Consider the following 19,830-nt stretch of genomic DNA (forward strand, 5'->3'; position numbering starts at 1 on the left):
GACGAGTTGAAGAAGTGGCTGGTTTAGCCTGCGCAGATGTACAGGCTGGATTTGTTGCATGGGAAGTTTGGTGTGTTATTTGGTAAGGAAGTCGAGGGCGTCGTTGAGTGAGATGAAGGGTTGGGATAATATGTGCGAGGCCACGGGCTGGCTGAGTGGGCTGACTGTAGCTCCTGGCTGAAGACGCAAGTAGTTGCAATCGAGCATGTGCCCATCAATATACCCTGGTTTTAGGCGAATAGAGAGATCAAGCGCATGACCCCTTTTAAACACCCGGGGACGATCTGTTGCTTGAATTGTATGTGACGGACACGGGTCTTGTAAGTCCGAACCACCAACTAATCACTTGGTAGCGGCCTCCTGAACCATTTTGACAAATCTCCAAAAATCCAGATCCAACTTCACTTTAGACCCTCGAGCCAAGAGCATGCGTTTTACACGGAACACTTGGTCACCTGGCTTCCCGTCGTGAAAGGAGCCAGGCACTAGATGTTGATCGCGAAAAAAGTTTGCATGCATGGCAGTGCCGTTCCTCCCCCAGCAAGCATCGATGGCCTCTTCCCGATCGAGTAATAGGTCGAATTTCGCTTCTGTGTCGCACTGGGACTCTCTGGCAGCAATCCACAGTGCGCCGACTGGCTCCCTGGGATCAAACCGACACACCCACGCACCTCTGCTGGGTTTAGCTCGATTTGCCTCACCTTTTTCGATACTCGTGAAGTCGTGGTACGAGAAGGTTGTCCGATCCGGAGGCAGGGCATTAAGGAGGACTTCCACCACCTTAGCAGATGCGCCCTGCATGGCATGAATGATGTCTGAATCATGTATGCTGTCGTCAATGTCCAAAACGCTCTCAATCAAACTGACGTCAGAGCCGTCATTGGGTAGGTTGCCTGGCATTCCTGTAGTGTGCCTGGCTGCGAAACCAATCGCTGCATACAGAAGGTCTTTTCGAAGCCCAGGCTCGGTCACTGCTGCACCTTTCGAGCTAAGATTGGTGGCAAAGACCGGCTCAGCGCGACCTGCTGGTCCAGGTGTGACTCTCGCTTGCTCCTTTGTTTGTCCAGCACGGAATGCGTCTTTCAAATATAATCTGAGGCCGTAAAGAACAAGTAGGCCTACGATCGAGTCCGGCAGATTGCTGGCGTTAACTCCCACGCTCCCACAGCTCTCGCTCCCGTAGCCATATCCGTGCAGAGACAGGAACTCCGGGCATAAGACCTGGTTCAGAAGCGGCCAAGACGATATGTTCCTGTTCTGTTCGAGACACCTAGCGTAATACAGAATGTCTTGGACGCTCACTCCGTCTCTAGCATCTGTCGAATCGTCACTTTTCGGCGACTTGCGTCTGTAATGCCAGTAACAATTCTCTGATTTCGATTCGGTCAGGAGTGAGCTACAGTGTCCCTTCCAGTCTAGCCTTGCCCGATTGCGATAAAGTTTCACGTGCCTGGCCATGTGGCCATCCTCCAGAACAGTTGCAATGCAGACTTTCAGCCAGATAGCTTCGGGTTGAAATGGAGAGGTGCTCAGCTGTGCCCAGCCCTTGGCTTCGAGGTACGTCCGCACTGTCTTGTGCACGAGTTTGACTTCTCGCTCTTCGAAAGGGACTTCCACTGGTTCTTCATCTCCATCAGAGTCGTCCTCAAGCACTTCTGACGGTTGATTCGCCCATGGCGCGATGGTTGGCCCGACCATACTGATCGGCCTCCTCACGCGGATACGAGGTAATAGCCGTTGACGGTGATATGAAGGTCTTGATCTTTGCCCAAAACCATGAAGATCACCTTCTGTATCTTCCGACTGCTCAGATGTGTAACTCTCCTCGGAATCGTCTTTGGGGGGTTGCGCCGGCAATGCTACACCACTGGTTGGACTTCCTTGATCTGGGGAAGATGATGGAGGCGAAACCCGTAAACGATCGCGCATATGAGCAAGTACGAAATCATCAACAGAGATTCCAAACCCCACATCGGCACTTGCTGCGATGTTATTCTCCTGGTTTTCTGAGGTCTTTCTCATCGTCGCAGCGGCCCTCCGGGCTTGTCGGCGAGCTTGAGAAAACATATTTTGCATCTTCCTCCTGCTATGACTCAGACTGCCAGCTCGATAGAGAGTATCTTCATCTTCAGGTTCAACGAGCTCCACGAGGCCCATCGTGATGATGTTGAGGGCAATGAGTGGGGAAAGTTGTCGATCTTTACACAAAACTTGAAACCGGTTCTGTTGTGTAGGGAGCGCATGGCGTAGAGCAGCCAGAAGATCTTCGAGTTTGAGCGTCCGTGCAGAGAAGCAGACGAGTTGAAGCACAACACCGGTTTGCTCTCGATCTGCAGGTTCCATGCTCGATAACATCCTGGACCAGAGATCTTCGAGATCTTGGGGTAGTTCCTTGAGTCCCTTGAGAAGTTCGTCGACAGTACTATAACCTTTGAACCACAAGCGAGTCAGCTCTTTCACAGCGTAGCTTGCCCAGAGAAAGACGCCTTCTGCCTTTTCTACAACAGCCATCGAGATACGTTGCAGGCTCTCCGGGGATGACTCCAAAACTGGCAGCTCTCGAAGGATAGCTGCCGTGAATTGTCTAAGGCTTTTGTTGTTCCAGTCAGTCATCGACAGCGCCGGCAGGCCTGAGAACAGCCCGTTCAAGATTGGATGGAGTCGACTCGACAAGCAAAGCTTTGTCTGGCCAAGCGCACTTATACCCTTGAGAAACTTTGACAGCTCCAGCATGTCTCCATTGTACTCGTCCAGGCCGTCTACAAAGATGCACAGCGGCAATGACTTATCCGCACAAGCAGATAAGCCGGCTTGTAGAATGCGTTGGAGCTCTGACGTCGGCCACAGATGACATTCCTTCACAGTTTTCCATTCTGACTTCTCAATGTAAGTCTGCATCACCTTCAAATCTCGCTCCAGCTGATACAACAATGAAAGAAGGAGACCATGGAAAGAATTGGGAATCTTGTCCTCCTGGCGAAAATCGAAGAAGAAATAGATCAGAGTGTAGTTTGTCCCCGTATGAAGTGAAAGTAACTCCTTCGTATCGTCTGCATGGGCCAGATAGGACGCAAGAGTGGATTTGCCACTGCCTGGCTTGCCATGGATCCAGAAAATCCGGTCAGGGTTGGACAGCCACGTTGCGAATGGGGATGACCAGACCCATCTTAGAGTCGCGTCTCGGTGTTTCGTATCTCCAAGCTGTCTCTCGCGGGCTGTTCGGTTGGTGTATTCGAGACGCTCGAGGAGCTCTTGATTGGCGCATCAACGAACATGCTGCTAATGAAAGAGTCATGTGTATCTACTCACCCTCATGAGTCGTGCTCCTGTGGCCTGCTGGGCTGGGATAGTTGTTGATGACATTGGCCACCTGCCATCGCCCACCACGGGTCTGGTTGAAGTGAAAGTCACCGCCTGAGCCCTGGCGCTCCTCCATATGACTTGAGTGAATGTTGGCTACACTGGTCGAGGTATTTGGACGAGTGGAGAATGTCGACGCTGGCTATGCCTTTCAGGGTTGGGCCGCTGTCACCTGGCCGCTTTGTGCGAAGGCTTTGGACTTGTTCCAACGTTGGAGGCGGCTGTATAACGAAACAGTGTCATGGCGTGTAGTCCGGAGAAGAAAATAGGTCATGAGGGATGAAGTCGTTGCAATTGACAATGACGAGGAGAATATCCTATTGGATTGGAGGAGGGCGGGGCTCTCTCGTGTACGACTTCGTATTGTTGGGGGCTAAAACAAATGCGCCCCTCACCTAAGGACCTATGCCCCTGCCCATTTTAGAGGAAACCTGCAAGCCTTCTCAGCCATTACGCCCTTTGGTGCTGCGTGCGTGACACTACGCTTTAGTCCCTAAACTATTTCTGTCTCGCAATGCTCAGCCTGTTTCCACGCTCGCAGTGCTGGAAGTTCCAAATTGAGACACAAGCGCTTGAATCTCGCTTTCACTGACTTGATCTGCGTAGCAATTTGAGATGACTCCAAAAGTGTCATTATTCGGTGCGTATGGTTGTGTTCAAGTATACAGGCCTTTGGAGTAACTTGCTGGCGCAGGTCGCGAGAAGCCAAAGGCTTCACAAGACAAACAGGACAGGTAGGCTAGCGAGGCTCACCTACAATCTATAGGTCCCAGAGGCTCGAACACAGAGCTGATGATTCTATGCAGCGAAGTTCCAGCACTGATTCCTTCCCCGCCAGAGTCAAATGGATTCGATTGTTTCGTAGTATATCCCACTACATCGACACCCTACAAAGCCGAAAAATCGGAGCCCACTGTGGAGTGAGCGGGCCTGCGCCAACAATCCGGGGGTGTCATGTACTCAAACTAACTGCATCTCATCACAGCTTTGTCTTCATTCACGGAATCACGGGATCTCAAACTGCAACATGGACGGCCGAGAACGACCAAGGAGTGAAAGTACTGTGGCCGCGAGATCTCCTCCCTGACAAGATTCCCGACTGCCGGGTCATCATGTACGGCTATGACGCCAACGTCGTCAACTTTTGGGCCGAAGCGAGCCAAAATTGCCTCTATCAACATGCTAGAGACCTGTTCGTAAATTTGGGAAGACTGAGGAATGATACGGAGACAGTTGAGTGAATGGAGACCTGCGCACCGTTGCGACAAGCTGACCATTCTCCTTATATTAGAACAGCAGGCCGATCATCTTCGTTGTACACAGCATGGGCGGTCTTGTCGTTGCTGATGCCTTGCACCGAGCCAAAGACGCCCTGGATAGGTATGAAGAAGACGTCTACCACTTGACATACGCCATTGCTTTCTTGGGCACGCCTCATCTGGGGGCGGAACTGGCATCCTGGGCCTCTGTTGGTGCCAAGTTTCTCTACCCCTTCAAACGGACCAACGTACGCTTGGTGAAAGTACTGGAAACGCGATCCGAAGAGCTTCGGGATATTCAGCAGCGTTTCCATCTGATGCTGAGGAAAAGAGCGATGGCCTGCTCCAAGCAACCATCCGATTCGCCCTATCCAATCAAACTTTATTGTTTCTATGAGTCTGAAGCATTGAAAATAGTGGGCAAGGTCGTTGAAGAGAAAAGTGCCGTGCTGAGCGATTGGGGCTCGGCTTCCATCCATGCCAACCATATGGGGATGACTCGCTTTCCACATGAGAATGACGATGGATTCAGGAGAGTATGTGGGCGTTTGTCGGTCTGGGTTAAAGAATTAAGGGATCGACGCTCAGCCCAGGCCAGCGCACAAATAGCAGTCCAGACTGCCACTATGCCTGGTGCTACGCAGAGGTCCGAATTGGAGGTTTCCAAGACCCAAGGCGTAGAGGCGCCGACCTCAGTGTCGGCTCAGATACCTCCAGCCACTGCCCTGTCACCACTCCAACAGCATCATCAGCAGCAGCAGTACCAACCGCCCCGTCTGCCGCCCCAACAAGCTGCCGAGCCCCCGAGTGAGACACCAGACCCTGGGCAGGAGCAACCGACTGAACTACCGGATCGGCCGGCACAGCAGGGTCGGGGCGAGCATCCAAAACAGCAGCCCGCATATTTCCCGATTGGACAGCCAGTAAGAGAGAAGAAACACCCAAAGAAATCCAAGAAAAGTCAGAGCAGCGGCCCAACGTTCAACTTCAATGGGCCCCGTGGAGGCCAATGGCAGGTAGCAGGTGGTGATATAAACAATCGCGGACGTGCGTTTGGCGGTAAAACTAGCAATGTAAAAGGGGGCGACAGCAAGGAGGACGATTCTAGCGAAGAGTCGGCCGGCGGTGATTGAGTTTAGATGCTCGCAATCGTAGCCCTTGAGGCTTGTATGGTGACGAATGCACTACGACTGTCTCAGGCTCGTCTGCGGTTCTGTGGGAAGCTACTTCCTCACAAGCAGCGTGCCCACGTGTTGATCCGTTAGACCACGCGACGCACTCTATGAAGGACACATTGTCCCAGCCCGGCGGCCTTGCTGGTATGACGACCTCGATGATTGCAGACTTGGATTTGACACTTCTCGGCAGCCCCAGTCGAAGAGATCTCCCGATGTTGTTTTCGCCCCGTGGCAGACACAGGCGACCACGGTCGTCTGCATAATGAAGATGATGACGAAGACAAACGAAATGCGCTTTTCGATGCATGACTCTAAGCACTACAACACTAATGGATCTGATCATCACCTGTATCGACTTCAGAGTTCGGCACACGGACAGCGGCATCACTTTCTCCATGAGCGCCGTTATCATTGCTCTCTTTCGCAGTGGTTGAGCCCCGAGGATTTGGGCATGGCGATGTTGCATCGGCGTATGCGTCACTAACGTCGTGACTCGAGGCGTGCTTAGAGTCTTCGCAAGCTATACTGGAGTAAGAGTATGTCGTGCTACGGTCAAGTTGAAATCAATCTGAGGTGCAGCTTACCTCCCTGGCAACAACGTCGTTGGTAGCCGTCGCTACCCATTCCCTTGCGCTGCTCACTAAGCCATCCAGTGGAGGAATAAGATGGACATCAGAACGATGCTCGATGTACATGGTGACTGCCGAGAAGTCTGGCATATGCGCACAGCGTGGGTAGGGACACTTGTGGACTCAGTCACTAAGAGGCACATCAAGATGTTTGCTCGTCATCTAGAAGACCTCATCAACCACAGGGACTTGAAGAACAAAAAGTTTGAGAGTCCGGATGATATACCAGATGACTTTCGTCGACAGATCCTCGCGGAAGAATAGCAGAGGCGCGGTCCTGGCCCAGGTGCCACGAACAAGGCACCAGCCGGGGTGACTCCAATTACCATCAATTGGCCCGGGACACAGTAAGAGGTTGTACAGTCGTTGCCAGATGGACAGTTGTGCGGGAGTGGCATGTTTCGCCTCGAGGCGCAAGTTTGCGCTCGGCAAGCATGCGCCGAGTGGTAGATGTCGCCCTTGTCGCCTCTCCTTCCAATGTTACTCGTCTGGAAGTATGACCCCAAGACTCCAGTTGTGTCTGCACAACCGTCCAATTGATTTCGATCCCAGGATAATGTTTAGTCGGGTCTCGTTGTGAACGTTCAGTGACCGAGACGACGACGGTGCTGTCATCCGGGCGAACGACTTGACCGTCCTCACTCTTGTGCCGAACCAGGTCCTCTGCCCGGCCTTCCAAATATCGCTGCCAGTAGCAACCAGGCCCAAGCACAACGTCAGATACGAGACACAATCAAACATTGTTTCAGACTGATCTGCGCATGACGCGATGTTCCTACTGGTGATGTGGCCATCAAACTCGAGCACCGTTCGAATACACCATCGCCGCTACGCTAAGAAATTTATGAGGAGTTGCTTGGACGACCCAGCATCCCTCGAGTGTTCTGGTATGGCATTTATGCCATTGTTTGCCTGCGGATTTTGCCACCTACACGAACTAACTTACCTTCGTGGATTGTGTGACCGGAATCAGCCCGATTACAAATTCTGGAGGAACTTGTTCGATCCTCTCGCCGCAAAGGTTTCGAATATAATAATGTATCGATTAGTAACATGTTCCGGAAGAGGGCCCTTACGATGTGAAAATACCAAAAGCAGAGAACACAGGGGCTAAGCTGAGTGATCCCAAGTTCCCAACGCTAGGCTACTATAGTCGAGGCCCAAAGGGGACCCTGAGCCCGAACTGGCTTCTGAGAACGGGCATCAGACGGATACTCCCTGTGGCTCGCCCAGTGCTCGGGCGCCGTCCCCCGTTCTCTGCCGTGGCTCCCACGACGTTCTCCCGTGCTCGGCCGGGCCTCCTCGATGCTCCATCACGTGCCAGATTATAGTAGCCTCGATCCCTTTCCTGAACGAAAATAGTAAGGGATAAAGTAATGTTCGGGGTATATATAGAATATATATATATATATATACGCGTGTGCGCGTACGGATAGCCTAAGAGGTACCTACTGTGTATATTGTATATACGACCGTCAGAAGGAAAAGCGAGCGGCAAGGAGGGAGGAAAGAAGCAAGGATACGTAAAGAATCGCCAAACCCGAGCAAGAAAGAACAGCGAATCTGGGACTTTCGATTTCGAATTCCTCTCGCAGGTGTACGGGCGACGTATCTATGTACTCCGAATTTAATAGTATGCACAGGATATTCTTTCCTTTCCTTCCCTTCCATTCCATTCCATTTTTTGGTTCCTTCCACTCTCGCTTTCTTTTTCTTCTCCCTCTGGCAAGAATGTGCTCATGTCCTCCGCCCCGCCATTTGCCTCTACCTGTACCCGTACCTGGCGAGGCTGGCTAGTCTGTTGTCAAGGTGTCGAGTTGTTCGCCGGTTCGGGCAAGGGTGTGATATCATATCGCTCGCTCACATTTGGGGGAGAGGAAGTTATTTCCCAAAAGTGAAGCTCATTTTTTGGACCTTTTGCACGTATTGCCGTCTCTTTCGTCGGCAGGGCAAGTACCTCAGTCAAGCTTGATATCTTTAAAACCCGGAAGATAAGGATTAGACTCTCGTTGATCATCACGCCTCCGTCTTCCTCACTACCCCGATGACAACGGAGATGTCGTCCAACTTGCCCCCTTCGGCCGCTATGCCCTCGTCAAACGCCCTCTCCATGTACGGCGACTCGGCGTTGGGATCCATGGCGATCTCCCTGGCGGCATTCATCAGCCGTCGCGCGACGTAGATGACACCGTCTTTCTTGGCCTCCTCCAGCTCTTGCTCTTCCCTGTGGCTCGTCGGCGACTGTCGTCCTTCTACCGACCCGTGATTATTCCAGCGGGACATGCTCTTGCAGATGTTCTCGCAGATCTCGTGTTCCCAAAGGTTGTCCGTGACGCCGTCGCTCAAGACGGCAACCACGTCGCCGACTTCGACGTTGTCGATAATGTCGCACACGGCGTTCTGGAGCGGTGTGTCCGGAGAATTAGTGCCTAGTTGGCGCGGGCAGTCGAACCAGTGCCATTGTTCTTTGGAGTGATACAGAACGCGGCCACCGACCCCGGCGCCCTCTTCGCTTTCTGACTCGGGGGAGGAGGAAGAGGAAGAGGAAGACGATGGGGAATGCGAGGGGCGGATGAGCAGAATCTTGCAGTCGCCTAGGGTTGTCGCGAAGATAACCGGCGTGGGTTCTGTGTGTGGTGGTGAGGGCGGTTTGTAATAGAGCAGCGCGGACGCAGCCGTCGTCGTTCCGAGAATGTCATTTTTCGTGGAATCCTTATTATCCTTGCCTTCCTGGGAAGTCGACGAAGATGCAGAAGAGGCATCTTCATTGTCTGCTCGCTCGCGATCCCCATCTTCAAGCTCCGAATAGACCTCATCTTCACGATCCCTGTTCAACGTCCCCTTGGTGACTTTCTTGGTCGCGTCGTAGGCATCCTGCAGATTCTGGACTGGGTCGACGTCTCCCAATTTCACCGCATCCTTCCCATCCGGACCGGCGAGTGACTTCTCGACCTCGACATCCCAGAAATGCGCAATCAGTCGACTCCACAAGGCGGCGTGTCCCCTCTCTTTCTGCGCCCAGGCACCCACCCCGTCATTGACGGCGATGAAATTTCGAGCGGCGGATATGATTATCGCGTCGTCGCCATTCGTGATGCCGCGCACGAGTTCGCCGTTCACGGTCGGACGGCGGGGGCCCCGGGGCACGGACGAAGGGTTGTGTGTTGTCAGAGGGTCTGAGAAGGAGCCGGAGGGCAGCGAGACGAAAGGAGGCGGGAACGGGCGGGAGGGACGTTTGGCGAAGATAGAGTAGCCGGTTTCAAGGTAGAATGGATAGGATGGTCTGGAAGGGGAGGAAGAGGTGGTGGTGGTGGTGGTGGTGGTGGACGAGTCCGCGGACACCGTGCTCGCTGGGGGTGTGGTGGTGCGGCCTTCAGATATGAGATAGCGACGCAAGTGAGTGGCCGAGGTGCCAATGGCTCTTCTTGAGCTCGAATACTTCTCAGGTGGCCATACTCCTGCTGCTTGCTGCTGCTGCAGCTGCTGCAGAGATTGAGGGCGAGGTCGTCGAGGTACCCGCACAAACAGAACGAAGCAGCGGCTATTGTCGAATAGTCGTGCTACAGCATGCCTGGATGGTCGGGCCACCTGCTGAGCGAGCATGGAAAGGACCAGAGCGCTCTCATAATAAGAGACGCATACGTTCTGGGGGCAATAGAGAGTACGGCTCAGCAAAAAAGGATTGACAAACTACGAACGAGGTGTCAACAGGAAGGGCAAGTCACTATCAGGGGGTAGAAAGATACTCCGTGCTATTGAGCTATACACGTCAGAACAACGGACGGTGGGGGCAGTGGGAGGCGGTGGAGCCTCAGGAGCTTAGCGACCGGCAACTCTACGGCTGAGTTCCGGGCCCTTTTCTCCACACCGATATCAGGGATCGTCGTGCCGTTTCCTCCCGCTGTAAACCAGTATGTAGTATTTTGGCCCGCGAGCAGTAGAAACACGGTGACCATGGCCGAGAACGGTGAGGGACAGTAGGGAAACTTCAAATCGTGGAAAAGATGATCGGTTTCTTCCGCCTTGTGGCTGGACATATATACATGTATTTACTGGTTTGGCTCTTTGGCTTTTGGATATAAGTACATTATAGGACATGTTGTGAGTGGTGAGTGACTGTGCCGACTTCAAATGGAGAGCTTTTCCAATGACAAAATACAACTGCGTGTCGTGATGTCGTAGCAGCAGCAGGGTTGTGTGCGTTGCCGACGTGAGAACCTGCGGAGTGAAGACAATCGCCTTGGAAGAGATCAGAGGAGAGGAAGCTGAGCTGGGATATTGGATGCTGTACTCTCACACCACCGCCCTCTCCTCATCATGCCTGGAGACGAAGCGCTCTGCCTGTCCGATAAGCTCCTCATATACTGTCCAAGCGAGTGCCGAGCTCATCGCCTTCCTCCCCATTCTTAATGCAAGCCCATCGAAGAAACTCTTGATTCCATCCTCTTGAAGCATCAGCCGCACTGCTTTCAACGTATTCCCGTACTTCTGCGGCATCAACTGCAACCTTGTTTTTACGGCGTCGAATGGATTGGTGATGCTTGTGGCCAATCCTGCTGCAATGACGCCGCTTGAAGCGTTGATCGATGCCGAAGTGGTCGTCGAAGGTCGCCTTTGTCCTTGATCTGCGGTGGTGGAGTGTGACGTAAACATCTTGTTCAGGTGTGTCTTGCTTGCTTCATAGAAGAGCACGTACAGGCCTGCATACGGCGCGTCACGGATAGCCGTGGCACCAAAGCCGGAGAAGAAACCCTTGAGCCCTTCCTGCGCAAAAATCGACCTCGTTGCAGAGGCAAGGGATTTGTAGGCATACATGTCTGATTCGTAGCGCACTTTAATCACCGTCACAGGCATGATGATGAGTCCCGCAAACACTCTCGCCGTCGCCCCCGTTATGAGATTCTGTAGGTTTGAAAGCTTCGGCAGCACGGAGCTGCTCTTTCTAGGGATAGACGCTCCATCTCCGGACGCCTTCGCGGCGTTGTTGGCGAGGATCTGACGCAGAGAACTGAGCGAGGTGAAGTACAAGGCTGATCCGAAGCCGGTCCGCAGCGCTGAAGGAAGGGTTCCTCGCCAGAGGCTGGCCACGGGATGTGGACCGGAGAGGATCGATCGCAGGACCGTAGGGAGCGACGACGAGTGAGATTGCTGGACTCTGGTTTTCAGCAGGTCGGCCGGCTGCAAAAGCACAGCACTCGAGACGCCAGAGGTCAAGCCGGCAAAGAAGTGAAAGGTGGGATGCGCTCTTTTGGAGCTCTGGACTCTGTGCGCACTGCCATTGGACATGTTCCAGAGGATCCGAAAGTCGTGCGCCTGCACTTGCAGAGGGACTAGAGGTTGCGAGATGGATGGGCTGCTGTCCCGGACTGACTGTGCATGGTGGGTGCCGGGATGGATGAAGAAGAGTAGCTCTAACGCAGACCAGAACCTTCAAGTTGGAGAGGATTGTAGCTCAACGAGATGCATGAATAAGCATCCTGCACAAGAACGTCCTTCCTTGTTTACGAGTACGGGCAGTAAAGATACAAGTAGTCGCAGGCGAGGTGAAATGCTGCTTTCGTGAAGTTATTCCCCGAGATATTGCCGAGTACTATGTACCTAATACTGTATCTTGGTAGTATCTAGGACTCTCCAAGGACTCTCCTAGGCAAGTGCTCGTACTCGGTACAGTTCCCACAGTTTGTGTGCCTTGTACATCCATCTCACCGCTTATGCCGCCCACCAGACAAAAGGTCACCTTCCCCTGTTCGACACGACGCAAACACAGTCCTCAAGCACATCACCTTCCGCAAACAGCAATTCTCTCACTTTCCAGGCATAATAGTTTGGGTCGTGATGCTTCTGTTACTTGACTCTTTCGGCTCTGCATCAAGTCGTGCAAGCGAACCACAGATCCCCTTTCACTCATGTGATTCGTGTGCTTTGCCCACCAAAGCAGTCACTGCGCGGCCAGTAGGGTACACCTGGCCGAAACAGGAGAAAGGTCAGGCAAATGACTATGGTTCCTCTTTGCACCTGTGGCGCGCCACCCTTTGGCAATCCTTCGAAAGCGTCCCGCGACAATTGTTCGCTTAATCTGCTCTGCATCCTCACTTGTTCCCCCATACCTGTCCCACGAGCAAACTCAAACAGCCACTGACAGACCTCCTCTTGTGTTGAAGGCCTTGTCCGATACAAGACTTTCAGGATGTCAATGGTCTGCCCATGGCTCCTTGGGTCTCCGACTCGAGAGGATACGATCGCCCATGAGAAATCCGGCAATGCTTGACATGGCAGGCTTTGAAATCGATGATTCAGAGCCTGGAGGATATCCTCGTATTGTCCTGGATTGCTTCTTGAACGCCATCGCGTCAAGCCAAGCCACACCAGAACGAATAGCCTGTGGCAATGATTGCAGATCCCGGAACTCTGTGCAAGCAGATGTCCAAGTTCGTCCAGCCAGGGGATTGAATATTTTAGCGTCCAAGTTTGATCATGCTGGAGAGCCCAGGCATCCATCTGGGTGAATAGCGAGGCAACTTGATTGACTTCCGCATACCAAACATGGAGGGATTCCTGGCCAACGCTGCTTGCTTCGACGTCGTCTAGATACGACCCAAATCTGAGGCTCGTCATGATCATGGCCATTCTGACATATTGTTCCACTTGGAGTGAGAGATCGAGTTTGTCCCACCCGCCAACATGCGAAATGAAGTCCCTGAGACCGGCTGAATGAGGTCTATACGTCGTCGCTAGGTCCTTGCGGACGCCTCGATACCAGTGCAGATACCCATGCAGCAGAGCGATTATACCAGACAACACCTCCTCGCTGTGTCTCGTGTGCGGATCAGCTATGAGGGTTGCCAAGCGCCGGATAGCGGCGTGACGCCAGAAAATGGTGCCAGGACTGGCCACAAGCCCTTGGATCATATCGATGTAAGCACTCACTTGCTCAAGGAGATTGGGGAGTTTCACAGGGTATGAGAAGGACCAGGTAAGTCCGAGGGATGCCACACATGACTTGCCCCAATGAGATGATACAACATTTGTGTCCAAGGCCAAAGCTTGTGCAAATTTGAGTAAAGAGGCGGCTTGGCTGTTCAATGACACCGATAGACTGTCGAAGGGGTTAAGGCCAAGAAGGAGGCTGCTGGAAAATGGCTCAGGACAGAGTGAGGTGTAGCATGGAGTAATCGCTCTCATCCAATGAGGAGCTGGGAGGAATTTCGGGACAACTCTCTCTTTAAGAAGCCGGGAATTTCTCGACGCTCCAGAGCTCGCCTTACTGACACTAGCCACATCGTAATCCAGGGGTTTCGTCAATTATATCGGTATTTCATGATCTTCACGGGCAGATTGCGAGGCCGAGGCGTTGTTCAACCGCTGGAGTCGTCGCGATCTTTTCTGACTATGGGTGTTGATCAGCTTCCGCCGATGCTTACTCCCGGCCTGGTCGATCCAGAATAACTCGACCGGCGTGATAGATGGGTGTAGGGAGTCAATTTTGAAAACAACATTGGGCGCCATCGTTTTAGGTTTCAGATGATGCAGAAGGTGGCCCCCGTCATTCAAGGGCACCACAGAATCACTGCGTCTGTCTCTGCTCTTTGGCTGTCCAGGGAGAGACGTACCCGTAATGACAGGATCGCGGCTGGACACTTCACAGGTGAAGTCTGTCGCACAAGATTCGAACAGTAGCTTTCGTTCGTAGTAACAGGCAGGCAGTTTGCCAACTCTGATCAGAAAGTGTAGCAAAACGGTCGTTGCAGTTGCCCAAATACAATGTTCAGATTGCGGACGGCATTCCGTTGAAGGCGATTCGAAGGACTACTCACATATCTCATTGGTCAACAGCGCCATATCGAGTTGCCGCCATTCTTGCATCAATAGCCAAGCCCTGCTGCAGCTTGTGAAATGCGACTAGAGGCTGGAGCGCTGCAGTAGGGCGAGGAAATCCTCATTGGTAAGCAACTGACTCGAATGGCTTTGGGATGGAAAGGATAGGGCAGCAACCATGCAACGGCCTCATTTCTAGCCTTAGTGTCAAAATGCGGGCTCTTTTTCAGCGCATGCTATCTCCTGCGATTGAGAGACCGAGACTGCATGACAAATAGTGCAGACTCACTCTAGACCTCTTCGTGACGATGGAATCCTGGTCGGATAGGACAGAAACTTGACTTACGGAACACCGTCAGCAGTCTCCCCATATCATGCGGATGTAGCATTCCCGAGTGTCGAATCCAGCCTTTCACCTCTTGCAGATGATATAGGACACTTCGAAATTTCGTGTCTAGCCGCCACCGATGAGAGCGTCGGGGATTAGAGACTGATGATCACATGAGCGCAGAAGTCATTTCTGCAGTAGAACATCGATGCATTTAGACGATGGTAGCTTGTTCCGTCTGCGATCAGACCCTGGTGCCTGATTCATGTCCTTAGGATCTACCAAAGCGTAAGGTTGAGGAGGTCCAAACAAGCGAGCGGGTGATCCGGTTCCCTTGTGAGATTAAAACAGATTATCGGATGTCGAAGGTCGCCACTGATCATTCTTGGCCTTTTTCGTATCCCTCGGTTTTCATATCCTTCAATCCTAGATCCTCCATTTCCTCATCTGTCCTCTCATATTCCTCAGTCTTGACCTGTGGATCCTCGCCGGAATCCACATTCAACTGCACAAATGAGTTCGCCAGTGGATCCTCAAGGGTGATAGAGTATGGAAATTCGGCTTTGATAGCCGCATCGAGTTTGGCGAAAAAGTTGTCCCACCTTGACCGTGTGTCGGCCGTCATCGAGTCACCCCCGGCGAGGTCTTCATCCCCAACATCGAAGATCTGACCGTGAAGCTGGTCACGCACTTGGGTGAGTAGGCCCTCGACGGTAGTGAAACGGCCGCCAAGTGTGCCAGGCTGGACCTCCAACCCAAGATCATGGCTTTTTAAGACGCACGACTCTGACTTCAAAATATCCCTGGACATGTCTTCGATGCTCTTCACTTCCAAGGTGATCCGCTTTCCTTTCTCGGGGACCGCACCCCCAGTTTTGACATCACTGGTCCTAAAGCCACAGTAGTCACAGACTGTCGCCATGATGATAACTTCCTTGAAATGAGGAATATTAGTCTTTTTCATATTCACTGTGCATGGCTTTCCACAGGCGGGACACTCGGCGTGCAATTCATAAACTTCGTCGTTAACAATATCAACGCCTTCCATCCCGCCGCCATTGTCCGTGGTATCCTCATCGACCACGAGACCAAGCTGCACGTTCTGCTCGCGACTGCGGAAATAATCAGTGCGGGTGTATTTGGTGCCCTTGTCGTTAGGCGACGGTTCAATAAATGAATTACCCGAGATGTCGTCGAGCGAAACAGTGATTGGAAAACTGTTGCCTTGTAGCATTTCCCCCAGCTTTTGAATGACGGTTTCTAGAGAAGTATACAAAGCAGGATCCGCATCCTTCCTGGCCGCCTGATCACTTTCCAGGTCTGTTTTGATCTTCGAGATCATGCCCTCAAGATTTGTGAATTGGCCCGGAGCAGGCAGCATTTCAAGGCCGAGATCTTCGACGCGGAAGACGCCCGTATCAGCGCGGACAACCTGTCTCTGGAAATCGGCCATGTTGTCCAATCTAAAGGTAAATTTTGTCCCCTTCTCTTGAATCTGTCCTGCGCTTTTAACGGTATTGTTCTTCCAGCCACAGTGATCACACGAGAAGGACTCGAGAAGGATCTCCTTGAAATACGGAATTTTGATAGGAAGTATTCTGGTTATACCCTGGAAGAGTTAGCATATTTCTTCAAATTTCATGCTAGCAGACATACCTCATCGCGACAATTCATGCATAAACTCTCAATCTCGTAGACACCAACCTCATTGGGGTCGGCACGAATGACCGTAGGAGCCTCGGATTCAGCCATGTTTTCAGCATAAAAAAAGTGTTCAGGGCTGTGCAAGTGAGGTGTAACAATTCTGGAGTCAGAGAGATATTTTCACAATCCGGTGTTGTCTGAAGGCCAGGCGGAAAAGGACACTTCTCGAATCAGAATCTTTTCGAGCGACGCAGAAAGATCGACGTCTGCCAAGACGAAGGAGGGGCACTAATGCAAGGCCCGATATTGTGCAGCCTTGTTCAGCCTTGTGCAGTACAAGGCCGCGGAGCCTCGTCTATATAGCCTCGGCGCCCGGCTGGTGGCTCTGGGGTATCCCTCCAGGCATCCAATCCATCATTTCTTCATCAAGTCCATCAAGCTGAGGTTGGGCACACCTTGGGTCTGCATGCTCCTGTTTAGAAGGGCCTGCAATCCTTCCCGGTCTTTTCGTGCCTTTGCCCTTTTCTTGCTGCTGGACTTCGTCGCCTTTCCAAGGGCGCTACCTGCTGATTCTGTAATTTCCTCAGGGCGCTCACCGGAGACAGTACTATTGAGCTGCTCTTTCTTTGCTCTGTGACTCGAGCCCATGGTGATCACGGCCCTGGTGACGCGATAGCATAAGGAGCATCGCTGAGACTGTACCTTCCGCCGGGGCTTTCGCTTCTGTGGATGGCCCTTCTTGCTGGTCTTGGTCTTCGTATCGGTGATCTTTGTAGACGCTGTCCATCCCGGTAACAACAGGCTGCCACATGTCGTGCATGTGTCTCCTGGCCGGCGGTCTCCGTGCGATGACCCTCCATGCACAAGTTCTACGCTTTCGTGCAATAGCTGTCGGGAGGTGGATGGAGCAGAGAGGCATAACATGCGTGCAGAGTCCTGCAAAAACCTCACTCGGACTGCCTGTGGTTCATTCATTGTGGAATCGAGATGTAGCCGTCGGCGGCATGGAAGTTTTCACTCTCCTTGGCCCAGATCGGAATCTCTGTTTAGCAGATTTGGGCGCTAATCGGCGCCACGTTGAGCAAAGAGGAGGTGCGTCTGCAGCGGGGCAAATATGGTACAGTGAGTTCCTGCTGTAACACGATGGGAACGAGATGGGCAAGACAGGTGTCTTGTTCAAGGGGTGGAAGGGCGACGATATCCAAGGCACGATGGATTCTGACGCCAAGGCCCAAGGCCTGGCTCGGCCCCTTCTCACTAGCCCTTTCCCCGGCACACAACATCAGCCCCGCGCGAGTAAGAGTGAGATGCGGCTCCTAAAAGACTTGCGACATTGGGGAAAAGACCCGCAGTTACATTCATTTTCCTATGATGACGGGCGGCGACAAAACATCGCTGGGAGATTCCGACGACGTAGAATCTGGAAAACCAAGCGCCCTCTCTGATATTAGGCTGTTGCACGCAACGCGGCCAGTCGGGCATCCCTTCTAGCAGATGAGTCCTCCTCAGAGGTACTCGTTCGTCAACGCGCGCCCCCAAACGAAGGCCGAGAAGCGTCAGACTCGCACTGCAATCCGGTCGCACATCGGACGATGGACACAGGAGAACCAGCAGAAGACCGAGGGCAGTAGAAGTGCAGCGAGTACGAGAGCCTCGCCCGAATTATCACGGACAGACTCCCTCTCCCCGGGCGAGTCGGTGCAGTCACAATCACAGCATCATCCTCGGCTAAAAGTGGCAAGGCCGGGCGATACCGACAGTTCAAGCAGCGCAAGTAATTTCGATCAAGAAAGCACGAGCGACGACGTCGACGATGACACCGGACTTACCGTCACTGCTCCACCCCGGCTCCGTCCAAGGCTCTCTCCCGCTTCGAGGTCCACTTCGCATTCTTTTATTCAGGTGTTGGGATCAGGGGTGCTGGATCCATTTCAGACCTATCCCTCAGCATTTCCTTCATCGTTGATATCGCAATGCCACGAATATTGTAAGTTGGTTGATTTCGCTCTTGTTGATGTGGCCCATGGGGAGTGTGGCAGCAGAAGCTGACCGGTGCCACGCGCGATGTAATAGCATTGCAGGTAGTTTGGCCAGGCTTGACACCCCGGTCTGTGAGCGGCTCAGAATCTGCCGCTATCAAGGGCTGGTTTCCGATGGCACTCAACGATACGGTTGCGCTGCACTCGCTCTTGTTTGGTGCCCTCAGTCACCAAAGACTTAACCTGTTAAAAGGATCAACGCAACCTGATGACCCAGCGGTAATCCGCCTGGAACAGGATATGCGGCGATGCGAGGCTGAATCCATCACTTTAATCAACAAAGCCCTCCGCGATCCAAACAACGTTATCACAGATGCAATACTCGTCTCTGTCCTTGCAATGGCGACAAATGCGTGGGACTTGACCCTTCAACGCTTCCAGACTCAACCTGCCACTCAGCCGGTCTTTGATCCTTTGTTGAAAAGCCTTCAATGGCTGGACGTTTATGGTCTGCTCAGCGCTCACCCCATCCACGCGGCTGGCCTCGTTCAATTAGTCGCACTGAGGGGTGGCTTGAAGAACATCGAGACAACCGGCCTGGCTGCTATCATATCCTAGTAAGCTGATCTTTTTGAGTATCATTGGTTGTTGCCCTCCGTTCCCGTCGCTAACCGTCTGATTCTCAATGCTAGCTCCGGCGTTATTCAGGCGAGTAGGACATTGACTCAACCAGTCTTTCCTTTTATACCGCTGGCTGACGACGGCGATCGAACTGCAACGCTCTGGGGAATGCTGGGCACATGCCCAAGTGAACTTAGGGACGAGTTTACTTATAGTAGTCTGTTTAACCTGGGTCTCACCGTGGAGCTTGCAGTCGTGTGGGTTGCGATACAGCGATACGAACATGGCGTGGAAATATTCGTCGATGGTGCGCTTCCAGACCTGGATCTCTCTCGTTTGTGCGACCGGCGCAACTTGATTCAACACACTCTTTTATCGCTTCCCTCGCACACAGATTTAGCACCAGCTGCTCGACCACGGCCCATCTACGAACCGATGCGACTTGCCATGCTGATATACTCCCTTACTGTGATCTTCCCTCTCCCACCGCAGACTGCCCCAATAGCTCTCTTAACTCGGCAACTAAAAGCTGCGCTTCGAGAGTCCGACATGCGCTCTAGCTGGTCATCATCACATCAGGCCCAGCGCCTTCTGATGTGGATTCTTGTCATAGGCGGTGTCGCCGTCCGAGACGTAGCAGAAGAGCGGCTTTGGTTCGTTGCTGCCCTTGGGAGAATGTCGGCGCGGACCGGGATTAAGAAGTTTGACGATCTGAAGAAAAATGTTTTAAAGCGCATCCTCTGGCTGGACCGGGCGTGCGACGCGGCAGGGAGATCGCTGTGGGCGGAGATGCTGGAACTTGGTGGTTGATGGCATAAGATTGCTGATCAGAGGGCTGCCATCTGAAACAGCCTCAGAGACTTACAGGAAACTATTCGGTACGAGGATGAACGAAGTTGAATAAGCTGCTATTCTACGCACGAGAACATCTATACCCCGAAGAGGCCATGCTAGGGGCAAAGCGTCAATTACTCTTTCGAGGCTACGTGCAGATATATATTTCGTATCGCTGGCATT

The 19,830-nt window shown here is 52.7% G+C and overlaps 8 protein-coding genes across 8 annotated transcripts; 3 read left to right on the forward strand and 5 right to left on the reverse strand.

Annotated features, from left to right (window-relative positions):
• Window positions 1-342: 342 nt before the first annotated feature.
• Window positions 343-3,436, reverse strand: A1O5_01505 (uncharacterized protein; the record flags this gene model as incomplete). The annotated part of the gene is made up of 2 exons (XM_007742121.1): window positions 343-3,251; window positions 3,310-3,436. The coding sequence occupies 2 exons, from the start codon at window positions 3,434-3,436 to the stop codon at window positions 343-345; spliced, it is 3,036 nt and encodes a 1,011-aa protein (XP_007740311.1).
• Window positions 3,437-4,152: 716 nt separating this feature from the next.
• On the forward strand, window positions 4,153-5,752 carry A1O5_01506 (uncharacterized protein; the record flags this gene model as incomplete). The annotated part of the gene is made up of 3 exons (XM_007742122.1): window positions 4,153-4,280; window positions 4,346-4,556; window positions 4,652-5,752. The coding sequence occupies 3 exons, from the start codon at window positions 4,153-4,155 to the stop codon at window positions 5,750-5,752; spliced, it is 1,440 nt and encodes a 479-aa protein (XP_007740312.1).
• Window positions 5,753-7,191: 1,439 nt separating this feature from the next.
• On the forward strand, window positions 7,192-7,380 carry A1O5_01507 (uncharacterized protein; the record flags this gene model as incomplete). Its single annotated transcript, XM_007742123.1, has 1 exon — window positions 7,192-7,380. A coding segment is annotated over one exon (187 nt), but the record flags the coding sequence as incomplete, so codon positions are not given.
• A 1,062-nt stretch (window positions 7,381-8,442) lies between these two features.
• On the reverse strand, window positions 8,443-10,029 carry A1O5_01508 (uncharacterized protein; the record flags this gene model as incomplete). Its single annotated transcript, XM_007742124.1, has 1 exon — window positions 8,443-10,029. The coding sequence occupies one exon, from the start codon at window positions 10,027-10,029 to the stop codon at window positions 8,443-8,445; it is 1,587 nt and encodes a 528-aa protein (XP_007740314.1).
• Window positions 10,030-10,719: 690 nt separating this feature from the next.
• A1O5_01509 (solute carrier family 25 member 38) lies at window positions 10,720-11,712 on the reverse strand (the record flags this gene model as incomplete). Its single annotated transcript, XM_007742125.1, has 1 exon — window positions 10,720-11,712. The coding sequence occupies one exon, from the start codon at window positions 11,710-11,712 to the stop codon at window positions 10,720-10,722; it is 993 nt and encodes a 330-aa protein (XP_007740315.1).
• A 3,236-nt stretch (window positions 11,713-14,948) lies between these two features.
• A1O5_01510 (zinc finger protein) lies at window positions 14,949-16,321 on the reverse strand (the record flags this gene model as incomplete). The annotated part of the gene is made up of 2 exons (XM_007742126.1): window positions 14,949-16,178; window positions 16,226-16,321. 2 exons carry the CDS (start codon window positions 16,319-16,321, stop codon window positions 14,949-14,951), a joined length of 1,326 nt encoding a protein of 441 aa, XP_007740316.1.
• Window positions 16,322-16,627: 306 nt separating this feature from the next.
• Window positions 16,628-17,188, reverse strand: A1O5_01511 (uncharacterized protein; the record flags this gene model as incomplete). Its single annotated transcript, XM_007742127.1, has 1 exon — window positions 16,628-17,188. The coding sequence occupies one exon, from the start codon at window positions 17,186-17,188 to the stop codon at window positions 16,628-16,630; it is 561 nt and encodes a 186-aa protein (XP_007740317.1).
• Window positions 17,189-17,707: 519 nt separating this feature from the next.
• A1O5_01512 (uncharacterized protein) lies at window positions 17,708-19,623 on the forward strand (the record flags this gene model as incomplete). The annotated part of the gene is made up of 3 exons (XM_007742128.1): window positions 17,708-18,200; window positions 18,287-18,809; window positions 18,885-19,623. The coding sequence occupies 3 exons, from the start codon at window positions 17,708-17,710 to the stop codon at window positions 19,621-19,623; spliced, it is 1,755 nt and encodes a 584-aa protein (XP_007740318.1).
• Between the last annotated feature and the right edge of the window lie 207 nt (window positions 19,624-19,830).

This window comes from Cladophialophora psammophila (genome assembly GCF_000585535.1).
Source record: "Cladophialophora psammophila CBS 110553 chromosome Unknown aczJe-supercont1.2, whole genome shotgun sequence".
Taxonomy (NCBI): domain Eukaryota; kingdom Fungi; phylum Ascomycota; class Eurotiomycetes; order Chaetothyriales; family Herpotrichiellaceae; genus Cladophialophora; species Cladophialophora psammophila.